The 24,167-nt window shown below is 44.7% G+C and overlaps 1 protein-coding gene across 1 annotated transcript in view; it reads left to right on the forward strand.

The window, feature by feature from the left end:
- Positions 1–9,856: 9,856 nt before the first annotated feature.
- Positions 9,857–24,167, forward strand: part of EBP (EBP cholestenol delta-isomerase) — a 42,676-nt gene continuing 28,365 nt past the window's right edge. The window contains exons 1-2 of the mRNA XM_068112656.2: positions 9,857–10,440; positions 15,924–15,960. Coding sequence (XP_067968757.2) covers positions 10,158–10,440; positions 15,924–15,960 — 320 coding nt within the window. The 5' untranslated portion in view covers positions 9,857–10,157. The remainder of the gene's footprint in view (positions 10,441–15,923; positions 15,961–24,167) is intronic.

Here is a 24,167-nt window from a genome sequence, read left to right on the forward strand (position 1 = left end):
TTGCAACTTCTCTGAAACTGCTGATGGGATTGTGACCAAACTTGGCTAAAATTATATTTGGTATGTTGCAACTCGAGTTTGTTCACGGCATTAAGAGAATCAGGGTCTGAAGGGGTCTACCGGGGGTGAGGTGTCAAATTTGATGGAGCTTTGACCTCCTCCCCCAAAAAGAGATATTTGCTTTCTTCTCTGAAACTACATGCACGATTTTGATGAAACTTGACCACAACCTTCATCACCCATGATGTAGCAATGTTTTTTCAAGGCATTAAAAAAATTGGGCTCTGAGGAGGTATACGGGGTTGGGGGAGGGGGGGGGGGGGTGTTGCCCTCCAAAATAGGTATTGTTTTGTTTGTTTAAAGTCATGATTATGTTAGTATGATTCTACATGCTGCCCTGTCTTCTAGTTTTAATGTTCTCACCATTGCCGGATGACTAATTCATGCGTTAATAAGCCGTGGAATGTCATCAGCGGCACAGCCACACCCATAATGATGCAACCAGCAACCGAATATGCATTAGCAAGAATAATCGTTAATGTAGAGGATTTCTCTTCTCCCCTTTCCCTTTTCAATCTTCCAATCTTGATACAGCCTTTTTCCTGCGGTGTCTCTCTAAACAGATGACTTCTACTCAAGGACTTTCAAATTTTTATGTACATACATACGAAATTACGCAGCTGTATTGCTGTATTGAGCTGTTGCAGCTGTATTGAGAGTACTCCAAGATGTTGGGTAACACAAAGCTACTGATCTTTCAAACTAAACCCACCACCGAACCGTCTTGCTCGAGATCGAGGAAACCTTCCTGGATATACAGGGAAAGGATCCCGCTTTCTGTAAAGGACATAAGCACGGTGGTGGGATGCATGGCTACCTGGTGAGGTTCCCAACAATGAACTTCACCCCTTGACTGAGCTATCCGGCTCCGATATACCAAGACGTTTTTGGACTGCATTGAACGGAATAGAACAAGTGAACAACACATGAGAGATGCAACCACTTCCTTCATAAATGCGGGATGAAAGATACTCTGTATGCAAATGGTGGGGCAATTTTTTTTTTTTTTTTTTTTTTTTTTTGTATACAAGATCGAGGCTCGTGAAAGAGCGAACATTAATCACACAGAAAGACAAACCGACACATAAAACAAATAACATAGGGAGCGGTAGACAAGATGGGGAGAGAGGGGGAAGGACACAAACACAACATTTGAGAGCAGGGACCGAGAGACATGGAGACATCGAGAGAACTGTGGGAGGGAGAGGGCTTTGGGGGGGAGGCATGGGAAGGGGGGGGGGGGGGTGGGAGAGGTATAAAACATATGGACACTGCCAAGACTTCCAGGAAAGAAGTTGGAATTTCAAACAAGGTGGATCTGGGGTGAATTAGTGGGGGTAGAAAAGATCAAGGTTTTGGATGGGGGAAGATAAGAGATGGTGGTGAACAGCTGTTTTGAAGACCTGGAGGGAGGAGTGTGATTGAAGTGAGTGTGGGAGTTTGTTCCAGAGGTGGGAGAAAAGAGGAATGAAAGAGTGAAGGTGAGCAGAGAGCCGAGATTTCGGCAGTTTAACCATCAGAGGGTGGCTGGCAGATCTTGTGCGACCTGTAGGAATATTTGGGGGACAGAGCACAGAGAGAGCTGGGGGAGCAAGGCCGGAGAGGAGTCGGTAGAAGACAGAAAGACCACCTACCTGCCTGCGGTGAGTGAGTGAAAGGCCCTCAGAGATAGCTTCATCGCGGGAGATTCCAATGATTCTGAAAGCTTTGGATTCAACAGCGTGAAGCCGAGCCAGGTGTGAGGCAGGAGCACCAGCCCATAGGGGAGAACAGTATTCCATTGAGCTGCGGATGAAAGCCTTGTATGTGGTGAGGAGCTCAGGTGTGCCTAGGAAGGACTTCGCACGACGGAGGATGCCCAGTCGGCGACTGGCTTTGGAGGCAGCTTGGAAATGTGGTTTTCCCAAGAAAGATCATGGCAGATGGTGAGACCCAAAAGCTTGAGCGACAGAACTTCTTGCAGAGGATTGTTGAGAAAGTAGATGGGAGGGTTGTCCAGTCGATCTTTTCGGAGAGACATAGTAAGAGTGTGAGATTTGTCAGGATTGAAAGACATGTTCCACATGTTTGACCAGTCTGTGATTTTGTCCAGGTCTTCAGAGAGTGAGGAGGCTGCAGACTGCCGATCTGAGGGAAGAGGAATGGAGCGGCAGAGAGTGGAGTCATCAGCAAAGAGATACAGAGGATTTTCCAGAGAGTCGGAGAGATCATTGATAAAGACCAGAAAAAGCACAGGGCCCAGCACACTGCCTTGGGGAACTCCAGCCTGAACGGGAAGGGGAGATGAGAGAAATCCATTCAGGGCCACACGTTGACTACGAAAAACGTAGTCAACGTGTGGTTCATATGTGTGGTTCAACGTGTGGTAGTCAATTGAATCAGTCCTGCATATTGCCCCAGACTGCCTGCTATATTCCCATGAAGGGAGTATAATGGACATCCACATGACTTCGCCAAATGCTATGGAGTGCTTTTCAAAGCTAACATCACAAAAGTGCATTTGGTGTTTCTATTCCTTCCATCGGCGTGTTTTTTCTTTTCTTATTCAGTGTTTGTGTGTGTATATTGGCATATGAAAGCATAATTAGCCTGTGCATGCGAAGCGAAAAATGGGGTTAAGCAATTGGGTCAAATCCGTCTGTCTGATTGGTTTATGGGAAACTTATTATTGGGAAAAATGCCAGGGGCAAATAAAAGGCCCCTTTATATGGTATGTGGCAGTGTAGAAAATAAGGGACATTCAAAAAAAATATTATGTGCATGCTGGACTACTCTTGTGTTCTTAGGAGGAACCAAGTAATGCTCCAGAAATGTTCAAATAAAGGGGCGCCCTACAACTGGCAAATAAAATACATTTACTTCTTCATGCAGCTGTATGAATCAAATTGGTGCCCCTTTATATTAACTTTTCTAGAGCATTACGATTGGAACATGAATAGAAAGACAAGTTTGCTGTTTTACCATATGTACTTTGTCTCTGAATTCCGCCTGGTTGCACATGCGCAGAGAGGGGTGAGAGAATGTTTTTACTCTGTCTGCTTGGCAGTCAAACAAAATTGAAAATCATTCCAAACAGGAAAATTCGTTTTTAAGGACATTATAATGGACACACATAACAGGCATGAAGAACTAACATAATGTTAGAAGGGGTGATGTTATAGCCACTGGAGCAAGCAGTGGTAAAACCCTGAATTAATTTATTTATATGCCTTTAAAACTCTAAATCACTGTTTGAATTGAATTATGTACTTGAAGACTAGACCATAAATCACATTCATCTTACTTCCACAAACCATGCTAGATATCGATTATATATCATGAGGGCGTGGCATGTGGGAGCGTGCATATCGAGTGAAGAAGAGGCTGCCAACATGGCAATGTCCGATTGATGCTGACTGCGTTCTATGGTGATCAATGAAGCCTCCATCTCCTAAACTGCATTCAACGTCATCTCATTACTGTGCATGAGGGTTGTTGGTGTATAAGACAGCTTCAGTAGCGATAAACTTCTGGATTTTTTTTAACGATCTTTAAAAATCATCATTTTATTACCTCCGCCACCAAAGGTTATGGAGGTTATGGAGGTTATGATGAACCCACTCGGCGCACATTGTACATTGAATGGAGTTCACTCCGACACCCTTCCTGCACCCAGCACAGGGCCACTTCCTAGTTCTTTCCACCTCACCACATGCTTTACCACTTGCCATCACCTTCGTCTTTCCAATATTCACCTTCAGACCTTTTGTCTCCATACATTCCTTCCACTTGTTCATCTTTTCCTTCAGTCCATCCATACTTTCCGCAATCAACACCAGATCATCTGCATACAACAACTCCCACGGTAAAGCTTCCTTTACGTTCTGAGCCAGCACCTCCATGACAGCTACAAATAGTAGTGGACTTAGTACCGACCCCTGATGCACTCCCACCTTCACCTCAAACTCACCACTGTACCCGTCGTTCGTCCTTACAGCTGTGTGCGCTCTTTTGTACATTGCCATCACTGCTCTGATCAACCATTCCTCCACTCCTAACTTCCTCAATGCCCATGTCAATACTTTGCGTGGAACCCTGTCGAATGCTTTCTCCAGATCAACAAACCCAAGAAACAACGTCTTCCTCTTCTCCATGTACTTCTCCTGCAACTGCCTCTTAATGAAAAGTGCGTCTGTCGTTCCTCTTCCTGGCATAAATCCAAACTGCATTTTGTCGATCTTCACTTTCTTCCTTATCCTCCTCTCCAACACCCTTTCCAATACCTTAATTCCATGCTCCAATAACTTGATCGCTCGGTGCGAGCCACACTCCAGAGGGTCACCTTTCCCCTTGTATAGAGGGACGAGGGTACTCTGTTCCCAATCCACTGGAATGCAGCCTTCTTTCACCACCAGATTACAGATATCTGTCATTCTATTCACACCCCAATTTCCTGCTGCCTTCAACATATCTCCCACAACTCCCGTCGGCCCTCCCACTTTTCTACTCTTCATTGCTTTTATCGCTTCCTCAGCTTCCTTCTCAGTTATCTTCTCTGCCGGTCCTAAAATTGGGTTACTCTCTATGTTGCCATCCCATTCATTCTCTGTATTCAACAGCATTTCCATATATCTTTTCCATCTTCCTTTAATTCCATCTGGGTCCACAACGATTTGTCCCACTTCATCCTTCAAGCAACGCACCCCCACCACATCACACCTCTCTTTCGCTATCTGCTTTGCAATCCTGAATACTGCTCTCTGACCCTATTCCGAATCCAAGCGTTCTCCGAACATTTTCCTACATGCCTCCTGCACCTTTGCTACCTCTTTCTTTGCAGCCTTCTTGACTGCCTTATAACTTTCATGCTCTGCTGTTTCTGCTCTCGTACCCTTCGCCTTCTGCCACTCCTTGAACTTCTTCCTCTTCTCGTCAATCCTCTTTCCAACTTCATCATCCCACCACCATGTTTCCGAGTGCCTCGGTGGTCCTTTTGTCCATCCACATACCTCACCAACGGCTCTCATCAGACTAGCTTTCATTGACATCCAACCACTTTCAAGCTCAACCACATCATGCTCAACCCTACTCAGCCTCTCTTTTAATGCCTCCCTTACTGTCACCTCTTTCAACCTCCACACCTTCATTCTCGGTTGGTACTTCACCCGCCGAGCTCTCCTTGCACCTTTCACCCTTATGTCGCAGACAACCAAGAGGTGCTGTGAAACATCCTCCTCCCCCGGGATCACCTTTGTGTCCCGGAGGTGCCCCCTATCTCGTCTACGCACCATCAGGTAGTCAACAGTTGTCGTCGACCCACCTGACGTGTATGTAACAAGCTTATTATCCTCTTTCTGGAACTGAGTATTACAAATCAACAAATCAGCTCCATCAGCAAACTCCAAAATCCTTTCAGCATTTCTCACACCATATCCATAACCCCCATGAACTCCCTCAAAACCATCCATACTCCTTCCCACATGTCCATTTAGGTCTCCTTCTACCACAACAACTTCCTCATCTTTCACGTTTTCCATCAGCTTCTCCATCGCACACCAGAACTTGTCCTCTTCATCGCTCCGACCAACCTGCGGAGCATATCCCGAGATGACGTTCACCAAGAACTTTCCAATCATCATTTTCACCATCATCAACCTATCACTCACTCTAGTCACACTCACCACACTGTCTACAAACTCCTCAGAAAACAGGACACCAACACCATTCATGCCCTCCAGGCACCCTTGCCACACAAACTTGTATTTCTGTCCCTGCTTACCCTTCATCATTCTCACACCACTTCCCTTCCATCTCGTCTCTTGCACACAACATATGTCCACTCTTCTTTTGACCAATACTTCCACCACTTCTCCTGATCTCCCTGTCATTGTCCCTACATTCCATGTCCCAAACCTCAGAAACCGATCTCCACTTTGGGCTGTACCCTGCCCATATGTAGTTGTAATTGTCATGGTTCTCTTTTTGAGGCAATGTTTTTATGGCCGAATGCCCTTCCTGACGCCAACCCTCTTAGTCGCTTCTTACGACACGCAGGGATACGGTGTACCTATTCTAATCCAGGGTACACACTGGGAAAACGTTTAAAACATGGAAATTCTGGGAGGGTGGGAGGGGGTGGGGGGAGGGCAGCGTCACCATCACGGCTGTGGGGGCCCTGTCAGCACCACGCCACGGCGGCCCGGTCAGCACCACGCCACGTCAGCCCGGTCAGCACCACACCACGTCGGCCCGGTCAGCACCACACCACGTCGGCCCGGTCAGCACCACACCACGTCGGCCCGGTCAGTACCACACCACGGCGGCCCGGTCAGCACCACACCACGGTGGCCCGGTCAGCACCACACCACGTCAGCCCGGTCCAACAAGTTTCGTCCAAATCCATTCCTAACCTTTTGAGATATCCTGCTATGTATAGTTTTTGGCTCCATCTCCCAATGGTGAAGAGTCACTTGAAAAATTCTAGTAGCCGGATCAGAATCCAGATCTTCACCAAAATCTTATCATTTCGTCAGTGTCACATGAGCTACATCCTTGCCAAATTTTGTCTGAATCCGTCCACAACTTTTTGAGATATTTTGTTCACAAACAGACAGACAGTGGTGAAAACAAAACCTCCATCCACCTTTGGTGGTGGAGGTAACAAACAAAAACAAACTTGCTTTCTTTATATATACTAGGGCATGCCCGTACTATATATATATATCTAAAATTATATCCCCCCCCTCTATTTACATGAAATGGTTTGGTCCAAAGCGAACGGCTTGCGAGTGGTGACAATCCCCCCCCTCTATTTACATGAAATGGTTCGGTCCAAAGCGAACGGCTTCCGGAGTTTGGTAAAGAAATCGCCATCGCGTACACAAACGCGCAGGAAAGCGAATGAATCGCAAATTCGTTTTTATTAGTTTTAAAACATCGTTTAACGCCAACATAGCGCCAACATAGTTTGCAAACGTGAAATAAATGAATACGCTCTCAAATGTGCCATCCGAGGCAGAGTGTGCCCGCCACGTTCGGCACACGCGATCGTTCGCTGCTCTCTGATTGGTTGAATCGTTTTTTGGACATAGCTCGGTAAGTAATTGTCCGATTAATATGAAACCTTGAAAAGGCACATCCTCGGGTCCCCAGCAATATACCTGGCAAGTTAAAAGTATATCGGACCCGTGGTTGTCGAGAAACAGCGGTCACAGACAAACAAACAAACGTACAGACAGACAGACAGAGATTACTGGAATTATAGATAGATACCAGAACACCCACTCCCCACAGAAGCGACAGGAAGTGTCGTGTTATTAACCTCTGTGGAGAATATAGATTACAGTAGATCTATGCTCAGATCTGTTTGTCTGTGGTGGACACGATAAGTACAAATTGCCTCATGGATGTCGCGATTCTTGCTAATTGCTTTCAGTTTCATATTAACCAGCAGTAGCGACTGTTTAAAAAGGTATTCATACGTGTTTGTGGTTTTTTATTTATTTATTCTGTTGGGAGTGCCCTATGAAACAGCAGTGATAAGTGATAAGCTATTTATTCACGTTAACATGGCGTTGTCCAAGGAGGAAACCTCTTGGTGATGTGGGATATCATCTTACTATAATTCACCAAATGTCCGTCTGTCCGTCCGTTCCCAGGTACCGCAAAAACGGCTGAACCTCGCAACGATATTTTGGGTGGGTAATCCTGGGACCCCTGGAGTAAAATAGGCTATATTGTTTTTCCAATTTTTCAAATTTTCCAGTTTTTCCAAACACGATGGAATAATATTTACCGATACGAACAGTGATGTGGCTTTTATTGAAATTCTACAAATACTGTTTAGATTTTGATGATTTGCATGTGATATGATTTAACGGATGTTTATATTAATCTTTAAAATAAAAAAGCCTTCAATTTCTGATATTTTGCCTTTTCATTTGGGCCTCCCAATTGAAGACCCGCCCATAGGGCGGGTACCGTTGCTAGTATGATTAATATTGTTTTATACTAACATTAATATTGCGCTATTATCAATGATGTTGTTATTACTTTTGTTATTAAGAGCCGCCTTTGGAAAACGCCACGATAAAGCGAACTTAACACGGATATACACCTTAACACACAAACCCCTTTGGTGAGAAAAACCCCCTTGGGGAGGGGGGCAAATGAAGTCGCTACAACCTCCGTCGTGTGACCCTTAGTCCTCCTGCCAAGTTTGGTTGTGATGGGATAAGTAACGATCGAATGTATCGCGGTCAAAATACCCGCCAGACAGACAGACACCAAATTGCGTGTTTTAGTATGTGTGTGATGAATGGATGAAGGACGGTGAGAAATTGAGAGTGAGAGCATTTAATGCATTAGGAAGGTTAGGGGACGAAGGGAGGATAAGGGCAAGTATGGAGCCCATGGGAGCGGAAATAAAATAAAATAAATCCTGCCATATATTTGCATATAAACGTAAATAAAATTGAATATCGATCGAACTGAAATGATGCAATCCATTTTTAGCTCACCTGGAACGTAGTTCAGGGGAGCTGATGCGATGGCACGTCAGTCCGTCCGTAAACACTTGAAACTTCTTGTCCGAAACCGCTGGTGGGATTGCGGCCAAATTTGGCACAAATGATATTTGTTGAGTTGTGACTAAAGTTTGTTCACGGCATTAGAAAAAGTCGTAGTTTAAGGGGGTTTACTGGGGGTCAAAGTGCATTCAGGTTTGACCCCACAACATAGGTATTTGCTTTCTTTTCTGAAACTACACACACAATTTCGATGAAACTTCACCACAACCATCACCACCAATGCTCTACCAAAGTGTGTTCAAGGCATTTTAAAAATCTGCCCCTTTGGGGGTTCTACGGGGGCGGGGGGGAGGTTGCCCCCCCCTCCAAAATAGGTATTTGCTTTCTTTTCTGAAACTACACACACAATTTTGATGAAACTTCACCACAACCTTCACCACCCATGCTCTACCAAAGTGTGTTCACGGCATTTAAAAAAATCTGCCCCTTTTGAGGGTGTACAGGGGGGTTTCCCCCCAAAAGAGGTATTTGCTTTCTTTTCTGAAACTACACACACAATTTCGATGAAACTTCACCACAACCTTCATCACCCGTGTTGTACCAAAGTGTGTTCACGGCATTTTAAAACATCTGCCCCTTTGGGGGTTCTACGGGGGGGGGGGGGGGGTGAGGTTGCCCCCCCTCCAAAATAGGTATTTGCTTTCTTTTCTGAAACTACACACACAATTTCGATGAAACTTCACCACAACCATCACCACCCATGCTCTACCAAAGTGTGTTCACGGCATTTAAAAAAATCTGCCCCTTTGAGGGTGTACGGGGGGTTTCCCCCCAAAAGAGGTATTTGCTTTCTTCTCAGAAACTACACACACAATTTCGATGGAACTTCACCACAACCTTCATCAAGCATGATGTATCAATGTTTGTTCAAGGCATTAAAAAATTTGGAAAAATTGGCGTCTTAGGAGGTATATGGGGTTAGGGCGGGGGGGGGGGGTTGCCCCCCAAAATAGGTATTTTTGTTTGTTTGTCGGGGTTTATGATTATGTCTTATGATGATGTTAGTATGATTGTACATGCTGCCCTGTCTTCTAGAAACCATTAAAATTGGTTTAAAATACCTTTAGTCAGTGCAGTATGCTGTTTATTCTACCAGGTGAGCATCAGGTATTCCCCTATGTTGTTTTCCCCAGTTCTGGTTACCTCCACTTGCAAGTGTAACATGTGACTTGGTTTAACTTTTGGAATGTTAAAATCGTTTTATCACTTGCTCTCCCTTACAGGAGGGGACGAATTGGGGATAATACCGAGGAGGAACCTCACGTGGGAGGGAACCAATACGAGGTGGTGAAAGGTCTGCAGGTCTTCCATGCAATCACTCTATACAGGCTGACCAATCAGCGCGTCACGTCATCCCCCACCAGCCAATCACGTCGCTCGTCAATTCGCCCATTGAGTAATGTTTGTGAAGCTTCCCGTGACGTGTTGTCGGCGATTGTCGGGGTCGGGGACCCGGGATGGATTATAAAGATCGCGTCAGTCAGCTCGCAGCGACTCGTTGGTCGTTATTCGAGTTTAAAGTTTGAAAAGATGAACGAGCATCCTTACCTGCCCCGAAACCTACGAATCCAGGGCTTTGTACGCAATGAGATGCCCGTGTGGTGGATCCTGTCGGTGTTGGCGACCTCGGTGTCCGTCGTGCTGTCCGTCACCTGGATGGCCGCTGGTCGGTGGATGCCCCACGTTGGGGTGCCCCGTCGGCTGGCGGTGTGCTGGTTCGTCCTTTGTGCGTTTATCCACCTGGGCATCGAGGGCTGGTTCGTCGTGTTCCACCGCGACATACCTGGGGACGCGTCCTTTCTCTCCCAGCTCTGTGGGTCCAAACACGGCGAGCAAATCCTACACGATCCCAATACCCAGGCACCCGCTTCACTCTATCACGATTATTTTGCTATTACTATTAATTGTATTATACAGTTGATAACAGGATAATATAACTTTACTTGCTCGAACCTTTTTGGTTTCAATAAAGACAGAGGAAGACAAAATTTATGAAAGAAGAAGAAGAAGACTTTTAACAATGTTTAATTACATGTGAACTTCAATTCGGTGTGACTTTACTCAGACAAAGTTCTCTTATGCTGTTGTTTGGGGGATGTGGTTATGTTTTCACCCTTGTCTGTCTGTCTGCAGCATAAATCCAAAATGTTGCGGACGGATTCGGACGAAATTGAGTGGACAGGTTGGGTGTGCGTCAAGGACGAAATGATTACAATTTTTTGGTACGACTAGTTGGAATGCTGTGCTAAACATGTAGTGAACTACCCATTAACCCTACCCTAACCCTACCCTATCCTAACCCTACCCTACCCTAACCCTACCCTATCCTAACCCTACCCTACCCTACCCTATCCTAACCCTACCCTACCCCAACCATACGCAACCCTACCCTAACCCATTAACCCTACCCTAACCCTACCCTACCCTAACCCTACCCTAACCCTACCCTAACCCTACCCTATCCTAACCCGACCCTAACCCTACCATACCCTACCCTACCCTAACCCTACCCTACCCTAACCCTACCCTACCCTAACCCTACCCTACCCTAACCCTACCCTAACCCTACCCTACCCTAACCCTACCCTAACCCTACCCTAACCCTACCCTACCCTAACCCTACCCTATCCTAACCCTACCCATTAACCCTACCCTAACCCTACCCTATCCTAACCCTACCCTAACCCTACCCTATCCTAACCCTACCCTACCCTATCCTAACCCTACCCTACCCTATCCTAACCCTACCCTACCCCAACCATGCGCAACCCTACCCTAACCCATTAACCCTACCCTACCCCTACCCTATCCTAACCCTACCCTAGCCTAACCCTATGCAACCCTACCCTAACCCATTAACCCCTAACCCTATCCACTGAATTTTTTTTTTTCAGGCACCCCAACTTTTTTGTGATAAGACAGTGGAAAGGGTGGGAATGAGGGTCGAAGGATAGAAGAGGGTTTCTCTCTTTAACCGTCTGGCGGTTTGCACAATTGCAAGTGAGCGAGCAAGATAATCATTGAAAAGGAATCACCAGTTGGTGGTGGTGGTGGTGGTGGTGGTGGTGGTGGTGGTGGAAAGCCATAATATTGATAGAACGTTTGAGCACACATGACGAGTCCTGAACATTTCTGTGGGTAAGAACCAAACCTGGAAAAGTCACCACTCTATCGCCAGGTGTGAAATTCCCACTTAGCTATCGTGGCCATTGAACAGTAGCGCCCCTGCAACAAAGCTGTACCTGTACCTATTCCAAGGTGGTGAGTGGGAATTCTTCTTTTTATGATGGGGTATGTTTGTTTTTTTTCACAACTGAATGCCCCGGATATTTGTTTGAGAGGGGTGATCTCATCATCTACAACGTGATGATTTATGTCTAAGGAGATATCATACCAGATACTTACGTGTTTGCATTTGTAATCTTCCACAAGTCCCCGAAATCTTCATTCCTCTGTAAAATAATTTGAAAGACTCTGCAAACAGAGGAGTAGTTGTCACATAATCTCGTTAGTCTCTTTATAACTAACAGAAACCATTCCGTGGACTCATATCTAAAAATCGTATCGTTTTCTTCCACCTTTTCTCCGGTCTTGCTCCCTCTGCTCTCTGTCCTCAGACCCTCCCCAGCAGCCCCAAGATACACGAGTTGCTCCACTAACCCCCTCCTAGTTAAACTTACAAAACCCAAGCAGTCGACGCACCTCAACTCCTTTGTTCTTCGCTTATCCCATCTCTGGGACTGCCTTCTCGAGGCCGTTCGTTCCCATCCTTCCCTCCAGGGATTCAAGCGGGCAATGCACCACCACCTCATTTTATCCCCCATCTCATTTTATCCCCCACCTCATGTTATCCCCCACCTTAACCACGATCTTTATTAGCCCCATTAACCTTCGCCTAACCCAACTCTCTTACTTGCTGCTTTCAGTGTTTCCTCTCTGTGCTCTCTCTTGCTTTCATGTTCATTTATTCCCTTGCTGGTTGTCCCCAATTATTGCCATCCCACCCCACTGTCAACTTAACCTTGCTCTTGCATGAGCCTCACTATTTCAGAGTGAAAAATAATCCATTATGACTCAGCACCCAGGTATTTTTGAAGCCGATGTAGTTGAGAAAACGCTAGACCTAAAAGTCACAATCACATAAACATAATAGTTAGGATTAGGGTTAGGGTTAGGGTTAGGTTTAGTAATATGTAGCAAGGTGTAGGGGAGCTAAATGACCCCAGTGATCCAGTTGACCATTCCACGTGTGGGCCTCAGCCCCGATAGACCTGATAACCCATGCGCTGTGATTCTATCGCAAGTTGAAACCTTGCACTTACAATCATTAGGTTATACCCCGAGCAGCGATCAGTCACACATAAGTGAGCGGATTGAGGCAGCCTGGTGATTAAAGAAAAAACTACTTTATTAAATTATACACATACTACAATCCCAATAATAAATGGTATTCACTTCCAATGTTCAATCATCAACCAATTTCCAGTTGTTAAGGTCAAGGTACTAACATTTCAATAGTCCAGATTCACTCAAGTTGTCTATTAACCCAACAATGCACACATTTAATAAACCATTAGTTTGTATCCTCAACGATTAGAATAAAACTTGGAACTGCAAACTCTGCCTTGATGGGTTTTCTGGGCACAAAGAACACAGACATGTACAGTTGTACATGGACACACACATCTGTCTCACTGGAGCTTTGGTTCGTCTCTACTTTTACCCATAAGATGAACTCGGCAGATATTGACATGTGCCTGGAACAAGTGGCGAGAGTTAAATAATCACACACGGATCACACATGATCGAGTGACTGGTCATGTGTGATCCGTGCCCTCACATGTAACACATGTGAGGATGTAACACATGTGAAGGCACATGTAACACATGTGAGGACACGGATCACACATGATCAGTCACTCATAACACTGCCCACTCGCTTTACCCCCATAATTGCTGGCTCAAGTTAACCAAGCTGCTCTTGGACTCAGCTGCTGATCTAGTTCTTGCCCTCAGGCTAACTTTACCTGTCTGACCAGATTTTACCTGTCCATACCAAGGGTTCACCTGACAACAGCACCAGGGCGTCAGCGCAATTGCACAACTTAATTTCTCTGCTGTGGACAATATTAAATTCGAGAGCCGCACTGTAAAAAAGACTAAGTCACTGAACGCTTTCCCTGTGAGCCACATCCTAAATTGTATGCAAGGTTATGGAGTCAATCTGACAATAGATCTTGAGGCATAGCTTTTGTCCTTCTCAATGATTTATTAGGTCATCTCATCTCGATTCTTGAAGAGATGAACTTATAAAATGGGCCGTGATGTTCCGGATGTCTGTGTGTCCATCCGGTCGTCCGTCCGTTAACTTTTTGCTACTCCTCTCATCACCAGGCTGATTGATCTGAAACTTGACACATGAATACAAGACGGTAGCCCGCACAATCACCAGGGCTTCGATCTTTCGATTTCGGATCATTGTGAATGGGAGAGTTGAGCAAAGATTTTGAACTTTTTGGGGGGTTGGGGGGGGGGGGGGAGGTCAAAGTTGCCAAAGTTGTCAGCGACTAAACCGACACCCTTCACCGGCTTAGCAGGTGGGGAGGGTGATTGTGACACCCTGCCAGGAATAGAAACAACACCTGACAAAGGGCACATGAGTTTCCTTTGACAAAGGGCAGAAGCCAACGTACGGAGATGGTGTCTCCTTTAAAAAAAACACTCAATGGGGTAGGAAAATTTATTTTTCCACCTGGCCTAGTTACCCTCCTCCTGAACAGTGGTGCTGTGAAGAGATTTCCTTGTTTCAGGACCAGGTGAAGGTTTTGCCAGTTTTTTCCTCTTCTTTTACTCACTAGCCCTTCACATTTAGTGACTCTCAGTCTTGTTTTGGGCGAATTTTAATTTTAAAAACTCTATTTAATATGACTTATTTTACAAGGACCTTCAACACAGACAGAAGGAGGGTATTGGGCCCATCCAAGTCTGCACTATTATTACCAACCTATGGTTGTTTCTATGTGCTCTATCCTTTTTAAATGCTGAGCATCGAGTAAGGAAGCAGCACGTACCGTTTTTAAAGTTGTTGGTATGACACAGCCAGGGTTAGAACCGCAGTCTTCCCAGATTCAGAGTAGCCACTCTAACCATTAGGCCATCGAGGCTAGTCAAAGCCGCTTTTGGAGTTGCAACTTAAGAGCTTAAGAGCTGTGGCCTCCAGCAGATTGTTTTGGAGAAACAAAAAATTCAACAGCTTTCCACGTAATTTTCCTTTGAGCCTGGCTCTCCATTTTTAAAATAAAAAATCGAGAACAACATCGCCCGGTTATTGTACTTGGGTGTACGTGATGTTTCGACAAATTCTCCAGAGCAAAAAGTAGGAAACGTAAAAGCCTTTCACTTACTCACCGCAGGCAGGTTGGTGGTCTTTCTGTCTTTTACCGACTCCTCTCCGGCCTTTCCCCCCCAGCTCTCTCTGGGCTCTGTCCCCCAAATATTCTTACAGGTCGCACAAGATCTGCCAGCAACCCTCTTATGGTTAAACTGCCAAAATCAAGACTCTCTGCTCACCTTCACTCTTTCATTCCTCTTTTCTCCCGCCTCTGGAACAAACTCCCTCACTCTCTCCTCACCCTCTCCCTCTCTCTCCTCACTCCCTCACTTCAATCCCACTCCTCCCTCCAGGTCTTTAAAACAGCTGTTCACCACCATCTCTTATCTTCCCCCATCCAAAACCTTGATCTTTTCTACCCCCGCTAATTTCACCCCAAATCCACTTTTTTAAATACCGACTTCTTTCCTGGAAGTCCTTGCAGTGTCCTTGTGTTTTATAGGTCTCCCACCCCTCCCCCCCCTTCCCATGCCTCCTCCCCCAAAGCCATCTCCCTCCCACAGATCTCCCGATGTCCCTGCTCTCAAATGATGTGTTTGTGCTTCCCCTTCTCTCCCCATCTCGTCTACCGCTCGCCTTATTATATACTTTGTGTGTCTGTTTGATTTTTTGTGTGATAAATGTTTGCTCTTTCACGAGCCTCGATCCTGTATACAAAAAAAAAATAAAAGGATGAATTTCCTGCGGCGCTGTGATTTACCTTTCCAAATATTTAATCACGGAGCATGTTCCAGATTTGTCTGTTTTTCACAGTTGGATGTACCACCTCTTTTAAAAAAACATCTGAAATCCCATTCATGGTGGAAATAAGAGATACGGCAGTTTAAACTGCAAAAAAAATTCTTATATCGTTAAAATGAGTTTACACTGACATGTCTAAGGGGATAATCTGCTTTTTTTTTCAGGGAAAGAATACAGCAAAGGTGACAGCCGCTACATCATGTAAGTGTTTATACAGTGATGTATATTAGGGTGGTCCAAAAAACATCGATCTCTCCGATTTTGATGCTCTACTGGATTATTGTTAGAAATGGTCTAAAACATTCACCCACCAAATATTTTCGCTCAATTCCATCTAGAAACTCATACACACTTCAATTTAAATATGGCGTTTTTCACCAAATTTGGCTAAATGAGAACAATCCAATAGCAACCTAGGTGGGAAAAGTACATGCACTATTGTACTAAGCCATTTTGTGGTTCATGACTTTTTGCATGCGCTTGCGCCTGTGAGTGTGAAATCATCATGGTCGAAACATGTTTGACAATGCTTGAAACATGTTTGAAACATGTTCATACATGTCTGACTCATGTTTCGACCATGAGGACTTCACAGGGGTATGTACCATCAATTACATTATTTAGGAAAAAAATATTTCTAAAGTCTTTGTAAGTCATTAAAATTGACCAAAATGACAAATTTATATGTTGAGTGTGTATGAGTTTATAGATGACTCAGATGCAAAATATTTTTTGGGTGAATGATTTAGACCATTTCTAACAATAATCCAATAGAGCATCAAAATCCAGATAAAAAAGTGATTTTTATGCATTTTTGGACCACCCTAATGTATATGTTATCATTTAACGTTAACCTGTTGCCGTTCATTTTTAGCGAATACGAATGCGTGGTTGCTTTAGCACAAGAATACAAGACTTCCAATTTTATCTTGTGACAGTGAAGGAACAGTAATATTGCTTGGATCTAATGATCAACTTTAAAATTACCGTTTGAGGGTCGGTACGAAAGTAATGCCTCTTATTTTATTTCTGGTTAAATATCATCCCAAAAGTTATGAAACTTTCATGGAAAATCCATGCATCCTTGCTGAATACCTTGCTATTTCCCCACATTGTGACTATGGTGATGAATGCAAGTTTGCGACCCTTGATTGGGGTCATGCGTTTCTGCACTGTGTAACCCCTGGTGTAACCCTGAACCACAAATGAAATTGCAGTGATCTATTATGGTGCAACTTCCTTGATTGATGCTTGGTTTCTGGTTTGAAATGGTGCATCCACGTCTCATCATAAGTGATTATGTGTGAGAGAAATGACTCGCCTTCAGCTTTATAGTTTTTGAATCCAGTGCAGATTGTCTTCAAATTGTCTTTGTGGAAATTTTGCAGCACTCGAGGGTGTTCTATCTGTTGGCTTTAGTTTGTAGACGCTAAAGATCTCACAGTACCTTTCACAAAGATTAGGTGAGATATCGCCGGCATCCTGACCAAATTTCAAATTCTTGCCACCTCCAGTCAAATGTCAGGCGTGTCCAGCAAAGTCGTGAAAGACTTGGACCACATGCTACAATATGGTGGGGATAAGTAGGGCCATTAAAGTAGTAGTAGTAGTAGAAGTAGTAGTTTCAGCATTTTAGGTATGCACCAAGCACACACCTTGGAGGACCTGAGTTCTTCGGTAATGCAAAAGACTGCCAGCTTCCCAATTCTGATAGCTTCATACATATCTCGTGATGTGTCGATCGTTTTGAATGAGCACATTCACTTGGCACTTTTTTCTGGTGTCATTGCTATGGAAGGGTGACTGCTGTGTGGGTTTTCATATATACAAGGTCTAGGCTCATGGACGTGCGAGGACAGAACAGATCAAGACACAACATAACAAAGGGAACAGCAGGAGAGAGGGAAACCACCAACAGCAGGGCGGAGGGAGAATGTACAGTGCATTCAGAAAGTATTCAGACCCCTTCACTTTTTTCACATTTTGTTATGTTGCAGCCTTATGCTGAAATCGTTTAAATTCATTTTTTCCCTCATCAATCTACACTCAATACCCCATAATGACAAAGAGAAAACATGATTTTAGAAAGTTTTGCAGATTGATTACAAATTAAAAACTGAAATATCACATTTACATAAGTATTCAGAACCTTTGCTATGACACTTGAAATTTAGCTCAGGTGCCTCCAATTTTCTCTTGATCACACACCTGTCTATATGAGGTCTCACAGCTGACAATGCATATCAGAGCAAAAACCAAGCTCTGAGGTCAAAGGAACTGCCCGCAGAGCTCAGAGACAGGATTGTGTCGAGGCACAGATCTGGGGAAGCCTACAAAAAAAATTCTGCTGCATTGAAGGTTCCCAAGATCACAGTGGCCTCCATAATTCTTAAATGGAAGAAGTTTGGAACAACCAGGACTCTTCCTAGAGCTGGCCGCCCGGCCAAACTGAGCAATCGAGGGAGAAGGACCTTGGTAAGAGAGGTGACCAAGAACCCGATTGTCACTCTGGCTGAGCTCCAGAGATCCTGTGTGGAGATGGGAGAAACTTCCAGAAGGAGAACCATCACTGCAACACTCCACCGATCTGGGCTTTATGGCAGAGTGGCCAAACGGAAGCCTCTCTTCAGTGAAAGACACATGAAAGCCCGCTTGGAGTTTGCAAAAAAGCACCGAAAGGACTCTCAGACTGTGAGAAACAAGATTCTGTTGGCCTCTTCTCCAAACTTCTTCCATTTAAAAATTATGGAGGCCACTGTGCTCTTGGGAACCTTCAATGCAGCAGAATCTTTTTTTTGTAGGCTTCCCCAGATCTGTGCCTCGACACAATCCTGTCTCTGAGCTCTGCAGGCAGTTCCTTCGACCTCATGGCTTGGTTTTTGCTCTGATATGTATTGTCAGCTGTGAGACCTCATATAGACAGGTGTGTGCCTTTCCAAATCATGTCCAATCAATTGAATTTACCACAGGTGGACGGGCTCCAATCAAGGTGTAGAAACATCTCAAAGATGATCAAGAGAAATGGGATTCACCTCAGCTAAATTTCAAGCGTCATAGCAAAGGGTATGAATACTTATGTCAATGTGATATTTCAGGTTTTTCTTTTTAATAAATTTGCAAAACTTTCTAAAATCCTGTTTTCTCTTTGTCATTATGGGGTATTGAGTGTCGATTGATGAGGGAAAAAATGAATTTAAATGATTTCAGCATAAGGCTGCAACATAACAAAATGTGAAAAAAGTGAAGGGGTCTTTTTTTTCTTTTTCTTTTTTGTATACAGAGTCGAGGCTCGTGAAAGAGCTAACATTTATCAAACAAACAAATCAAACAAACAAGCAAACGAAGTATATAAAAAGGGGAGCGGTCGACAAGATGGGGAGAGAAGGGGAGGAAGCACACAAACACAACATTTGAGAGCAGGGACATCGGGAGATGTTTTTGGAGGGAGAGGGCCTGGGGGGAGGCAGGATAGGTATAAAACGCAAGGACACCAAGGACTTCCAGGAAAGAAGTCAAAAGTCACCTCAAAAAAGTGGGTTTGGGGTGAAATTAGCGGGGGTAGAAAAGATCAAGGTTTTGGATTGGGGAAGATAAGAGATGGTGGTGAACAGCCATTTTAAAGACCTGGAGGGAGGAGTGGGATTGAAGAGAGTGAGGAAGTTTGTTCCAGAGGCGGGAGAAAAGAGGAATGAAGGAGTGAAGGTGAGCAGAGAGTGAAGGTGAGTCTGAATACTTTCTGAATGCACTGTATATGAAGACGGACAAACTACAGTCACGTGAAAAAGTAAGTACACCCCATGTAAAGTTTTGACTTTTTCAACATATTTCAACATACAGCCATTTGATCTTCATTTCAACAATATTGATAGATAAAGGTGATATAATATAACAAATATCATGAAACATTTACATTTTGTAGTCCATTGTATAATTTAAATAAACATAAATGCAAATTTTGCATATGGAAAAAGTAAGCACACCCTTGGATCTAATGGGTGGTATTGCCCCCTTTGGCAGAAACAACCTCAAGTAGGCGTTTCTTATAACTGTCTACCAGTCTCTGACATCGACTGGGAGAAATTTTTGCCAACTCCTCCATGCAGAATTCTTTCAGCTGTGCGATGTTTGAGGGGTTTCTTGCATGCACTGCTCGTTTCAAATCCCCCCACAATATCTCGATGTGATTTAGATCCGGGCTTTGACTTGGCCATTCCAGAACCCTCCATTTCTTTCTTTTCAGCCATTCTTTGGTGGATTTACTGGTGTGTTTAGCGTCATTGTCATGTTGCAAGGTCCCACCTTCGGTTGAGCTTCAACTCTCCGACAGATGGCCTCACATTATCCTCAAGCACCCTCTGGTACAATGAAGAATTCATAGTGGATTCTTTGATGGTGAGCTGCCCAGGCCCTGATGCAGCAAAGGTGCCCCAAACCATAATATTTCGACCACCATGCTTTACAGTTGGTATCAGGTTCTTGTGGTCAAACGCTGCCTTTGGTTTTCACCAAACATGTCTTCTGGTACTGTGGCCAAATAGCTCTACCTTTGACTCATCTGTCCAGAGCATATTGTTCCAGAAGTGCTGGTCTTTGCCTTGGTGTTCATTGGCAAACTTTTGTCTTGCCCTGATGTTCTTTCTGGACAGCAAAGGTTTCCTCTTGGCACACCTCCCATGTAGATCAAATTTGTGCAGCCTATTTCTAATGGTAGACTCGTGCACTTTGACATCAACAGTGGCAAGAGCTACCTGTAGGTCCCGTGATGACATTCTGGGTTTCTTAGAGACTTCTTTCAGCATCTTGCGGTCTGCTCTTGGGCTGAACTTGCTGGGGTGGCCTTTCCTGAACAAGTTGGCAGTTATTTGGAATCTTCTCCACTTGTAGATGATCTTCCGGACAGTCGAATAATTGATTTCAAATTGTTTGGAGATATTTTAAAATCCCTTCCCAGACTCGTAGGCATCTATAACCTTCTTTCTGAAGGCCTCAGAAAGCTCTTTTGATCTATGCATGGTGACGCCGCACACTTCAACAACAAAGAGCAAACCAAACGAAATGTCTGAGGTTTAAATAAGACACGTTCCTCCAAGATCTTCTGTAACGATGTTCTAATCATTTGCACCTGAGCTGGTGCACCTGATTCTAATTTTAGGTATTTGAAGTAGTGATAAATGTAGGGGTGTACTTACTTTTTCCACATGCGAAATTTGCATTTATATTTATTTAAGTTATACAATGGACAACAAAATGTAAATGTTTCATGATATTTGTTATATTGTTGAGGTTTTGAGAATTGTACATACTAGGGCATGCCCGTACTATATATATATCTAAAATTATATCCCCCCCCTCTATTTACATGAAATGGTTTGGTCCATGAAATGTTTTGGTCCATTCGCAACGCCAAAGCGAACGGCGAACGCTTTACATGCAATGGTTTGGTCCAAAGCTAACGGCTTGCGAGTACGGTGACAATCCCCCCCCTCTATTTACATGAAATGGTTTGGTCCAAAGCTAACGGCTAGCGGAGTTTGGTAAAGAAATCGCCATAGCGTGCACAAATGCGCAGGAAAGCGAAAGAATCGCAAATTAGTTTTAATTAGTTGTAAAACATAGTTTAACGCCAACATAGCGGCAACATAGTTTGCCAACGTGAAATAAATGAATACGCTCTCAAATGTGCCAAAAAAAAAAAAAAACGCTACCCGTACGCTCTACCCCGCCCGTACGCCCGTAAACAAAAAAAACAACGCTCTTCGCTTCCGCCCTTCGCTCTGACTGAATTGGGAGAAATAATGCGCATAAGAAATCGAGAAATTATTATTTTCTCCGGAAGAAATCGAATTACGTACCGTAATGGCGCACGCGCTGGGCTCAGCATCAGCTCGCTCTCACATCGGCCACGCCTACGCAATAACGCGTTCTGTGATTGGATGCCGGAAGTGCAGTCCTCACTGTCCGGAAGGTCGTATATCGCAGTTACGATGAATCGCAAATTAGTTTTTATTAGTTTTAAAACATAGTTTAACGGCAACATAGTTTGCAAACGTGAAATAAATGAATACGCTCTCAAATGTGCCATCCGAGGCAGAGTGTGTCCGCCACGTTCGGCACACGCGATAGCTCGCTGCTCTCTGATTGGTTGAATCGTTTTTTGGACATAGCTCGGTAAGTAATTGTCCGATTAATATGAAACCTTGAAAAGGCACATCCTCGGGTCCCCAGCAATATACCTGGCAAGTTTCAAGTATATCGGACCGGTAGTTGTCGAGAAACAGCGGTCACAGACATACAAACAAACAAACAAACGTACAAACAAACATACACACAGAGATTAGTGGAATTATAGATAGATAACATCATTAAAGGTTAAAGGTTTGCCCCCCATAGTTAGTCCACAAGCAACACGTAGGCCCATTAGAATTAGTTATGCCATAGTATGTGTAAGAGTAGGCCATTTCCCTTGTGACATCTGCGTTGTGTAAAGAATTAAGCTTAGGTCCTTTCATTTTGCGGCCGCCCTTCAATTCTATCTATGGGCGAACTCGATCCCGCGCCCCATTTGGCATCCCTCAAGTTTGTTACGCTTTGGCCGCCAGCAGCGTTAGCTGCCCGTTGCTCGCTCAAACTAGTCGGGTAACCACGAGGTAGGCCTGAAAAGAGGGAGGAGCGCGAGGTCGGGGTGTGGCCGCGACAAGCAGCACGTCAGAAGGCGGTGACGGTAAGAGCAACAGCCAACCAGGGCTGAGAGGGCATGGCTTGATAGGGCGTGGCAAGAAACGTCTGGTGAGTTCCAGAGGGTTCCAAGGGCGTGGCAATAAAACCCTTGGCGCGAGGCCCTCACCTCAGTTGACTTATGAGAAGGACTCGCATGCAGTTGAGAGATGAGAAGGGAGAGGCGCTTACAAAGGACTGGAGCCAGGCATTGGTATTGAAAGGACTCGCATGCAAGTGGAGAGATGAGAAGGGATGCGCAGTTCTGAGTTGAGTTACGAGTTGGGAGAGAACTGACCCGGAGCCTTCGTGTGAGAACTGCCTTAAGAGGACTGGCGTGCACACGACGGTTTCGAGCCTTGATTGCGAAGCGCATTGTTCGCGCTAATTGAACTATTACGAACTATTCGCTTATTACGTATGTGGCTGAGCCGCAAGTGTAATCACCAAAGCCCAGCCTACCGTTCACCCTGTAATAATCCCGTGCGCGCCAAATGACACGTGGCGAGCTCCTGCCGTCTGGTTCATCTGCTTCGCGGTGCGAGTTGGGGACCGGAGAGCAAGCTGCCTGGAAGCCATCCCTGGACCATCGACCTGTTCGTCTGCAATCCCGTGTGAGTGTGTCTGAGTGTGACGGGCCCGTTTGTCCAGGGATAAGTTAAGACTGTTTAAGGCTGCACTGTGTATTCTTATTATTATTATTGTACAAAGTGTAAATAAATCTGTTATGCCTTTTCTTCCAAATTCGACCGTTTCAGTCATTTCCATCATTGGGTAAGCGTGGCACGATTCCGAACCGCTTGGATCAGGTTTAGTCCTTGATAACGGCTCGGGTCACGGGTTCGCTACCGCTCGGCGTTTCCACCAACACCCGTGATTCGGGCGGGGCTTATTTCCTCGTTTCCGGTCAGCGTTAGTACTTAGGTAATAGTGAATTCATAGTCCTAAAACCCTATTTAACGCTGTCCGGGAAGGACGTCATAGGTCCCGGGTCCCGTCGGCTAGTAAAAGACAAGGGGACTAACCCCCCGTTGGTAAGGGGAAAAGCCGGCGCTGAGATCCGCAACAATATTATATCACCTTTATGTATCAATATTGTTGAAATGAAGATGAAATAGCTGTATGTTGAAATATGTTGAAAAAGTCAAAACTTTACATTAGGTGTACTTACTTTTTCACGTGACTGTATGTATGCAGGTAACGATAATGGGCAAGGGGGAGAGTGCAAAGAGTGGACAATATGGATACATGAGGCAAAATTTTGGGAGGGGTGAGGATGGTTTAATGGTTTTCCTCTCCAGGTTGGTTTCTCCAACCTGCTATAGCAACCTGCACTGGAGACTCCAGCCTTAGAACGCTTTGCCCATCCACCATTTACCACCATGTTGCAGTAACCATACACACTTTTCAAAAGCACATGAATGTCAAAAAGACATACTCCCTCTGCAGTAAAACAAAAAAGTTATTTTCTTACAGCTCTCTGCTTTGGTGATAACTAGGGCATGCCCGTACTATATATAAGCTAGGACGTGCCCGTACGTGGGTGCCCGTTCCTTGCCAAAAAAAAAAAAAAAAAAAAATTTGTGTAGGGGTGTGTGTGTGTAAACATCCTAGGGCGTGCCCGTACGTGGGTGCAAAAAAACATGCGTGCAAACAACAACAACAAAAAAAAACTTTGAAACCACGTGGCAGTA

This window comes from Myxine glutinosa, chromosome 4 (assembly GCF_964187855.1).
Source record: "Myxine glutinosa chromosome 4, kmMyxGlut1.1, whole genome shotgun sequence".
Classification (NCBI taxonomy): domain Eukaryota; kingdom Metazoa; phylum Chordata; class Myxini; order Myxiniformes; family Myxinidae; genus Myxine; species Myxine glutinosa.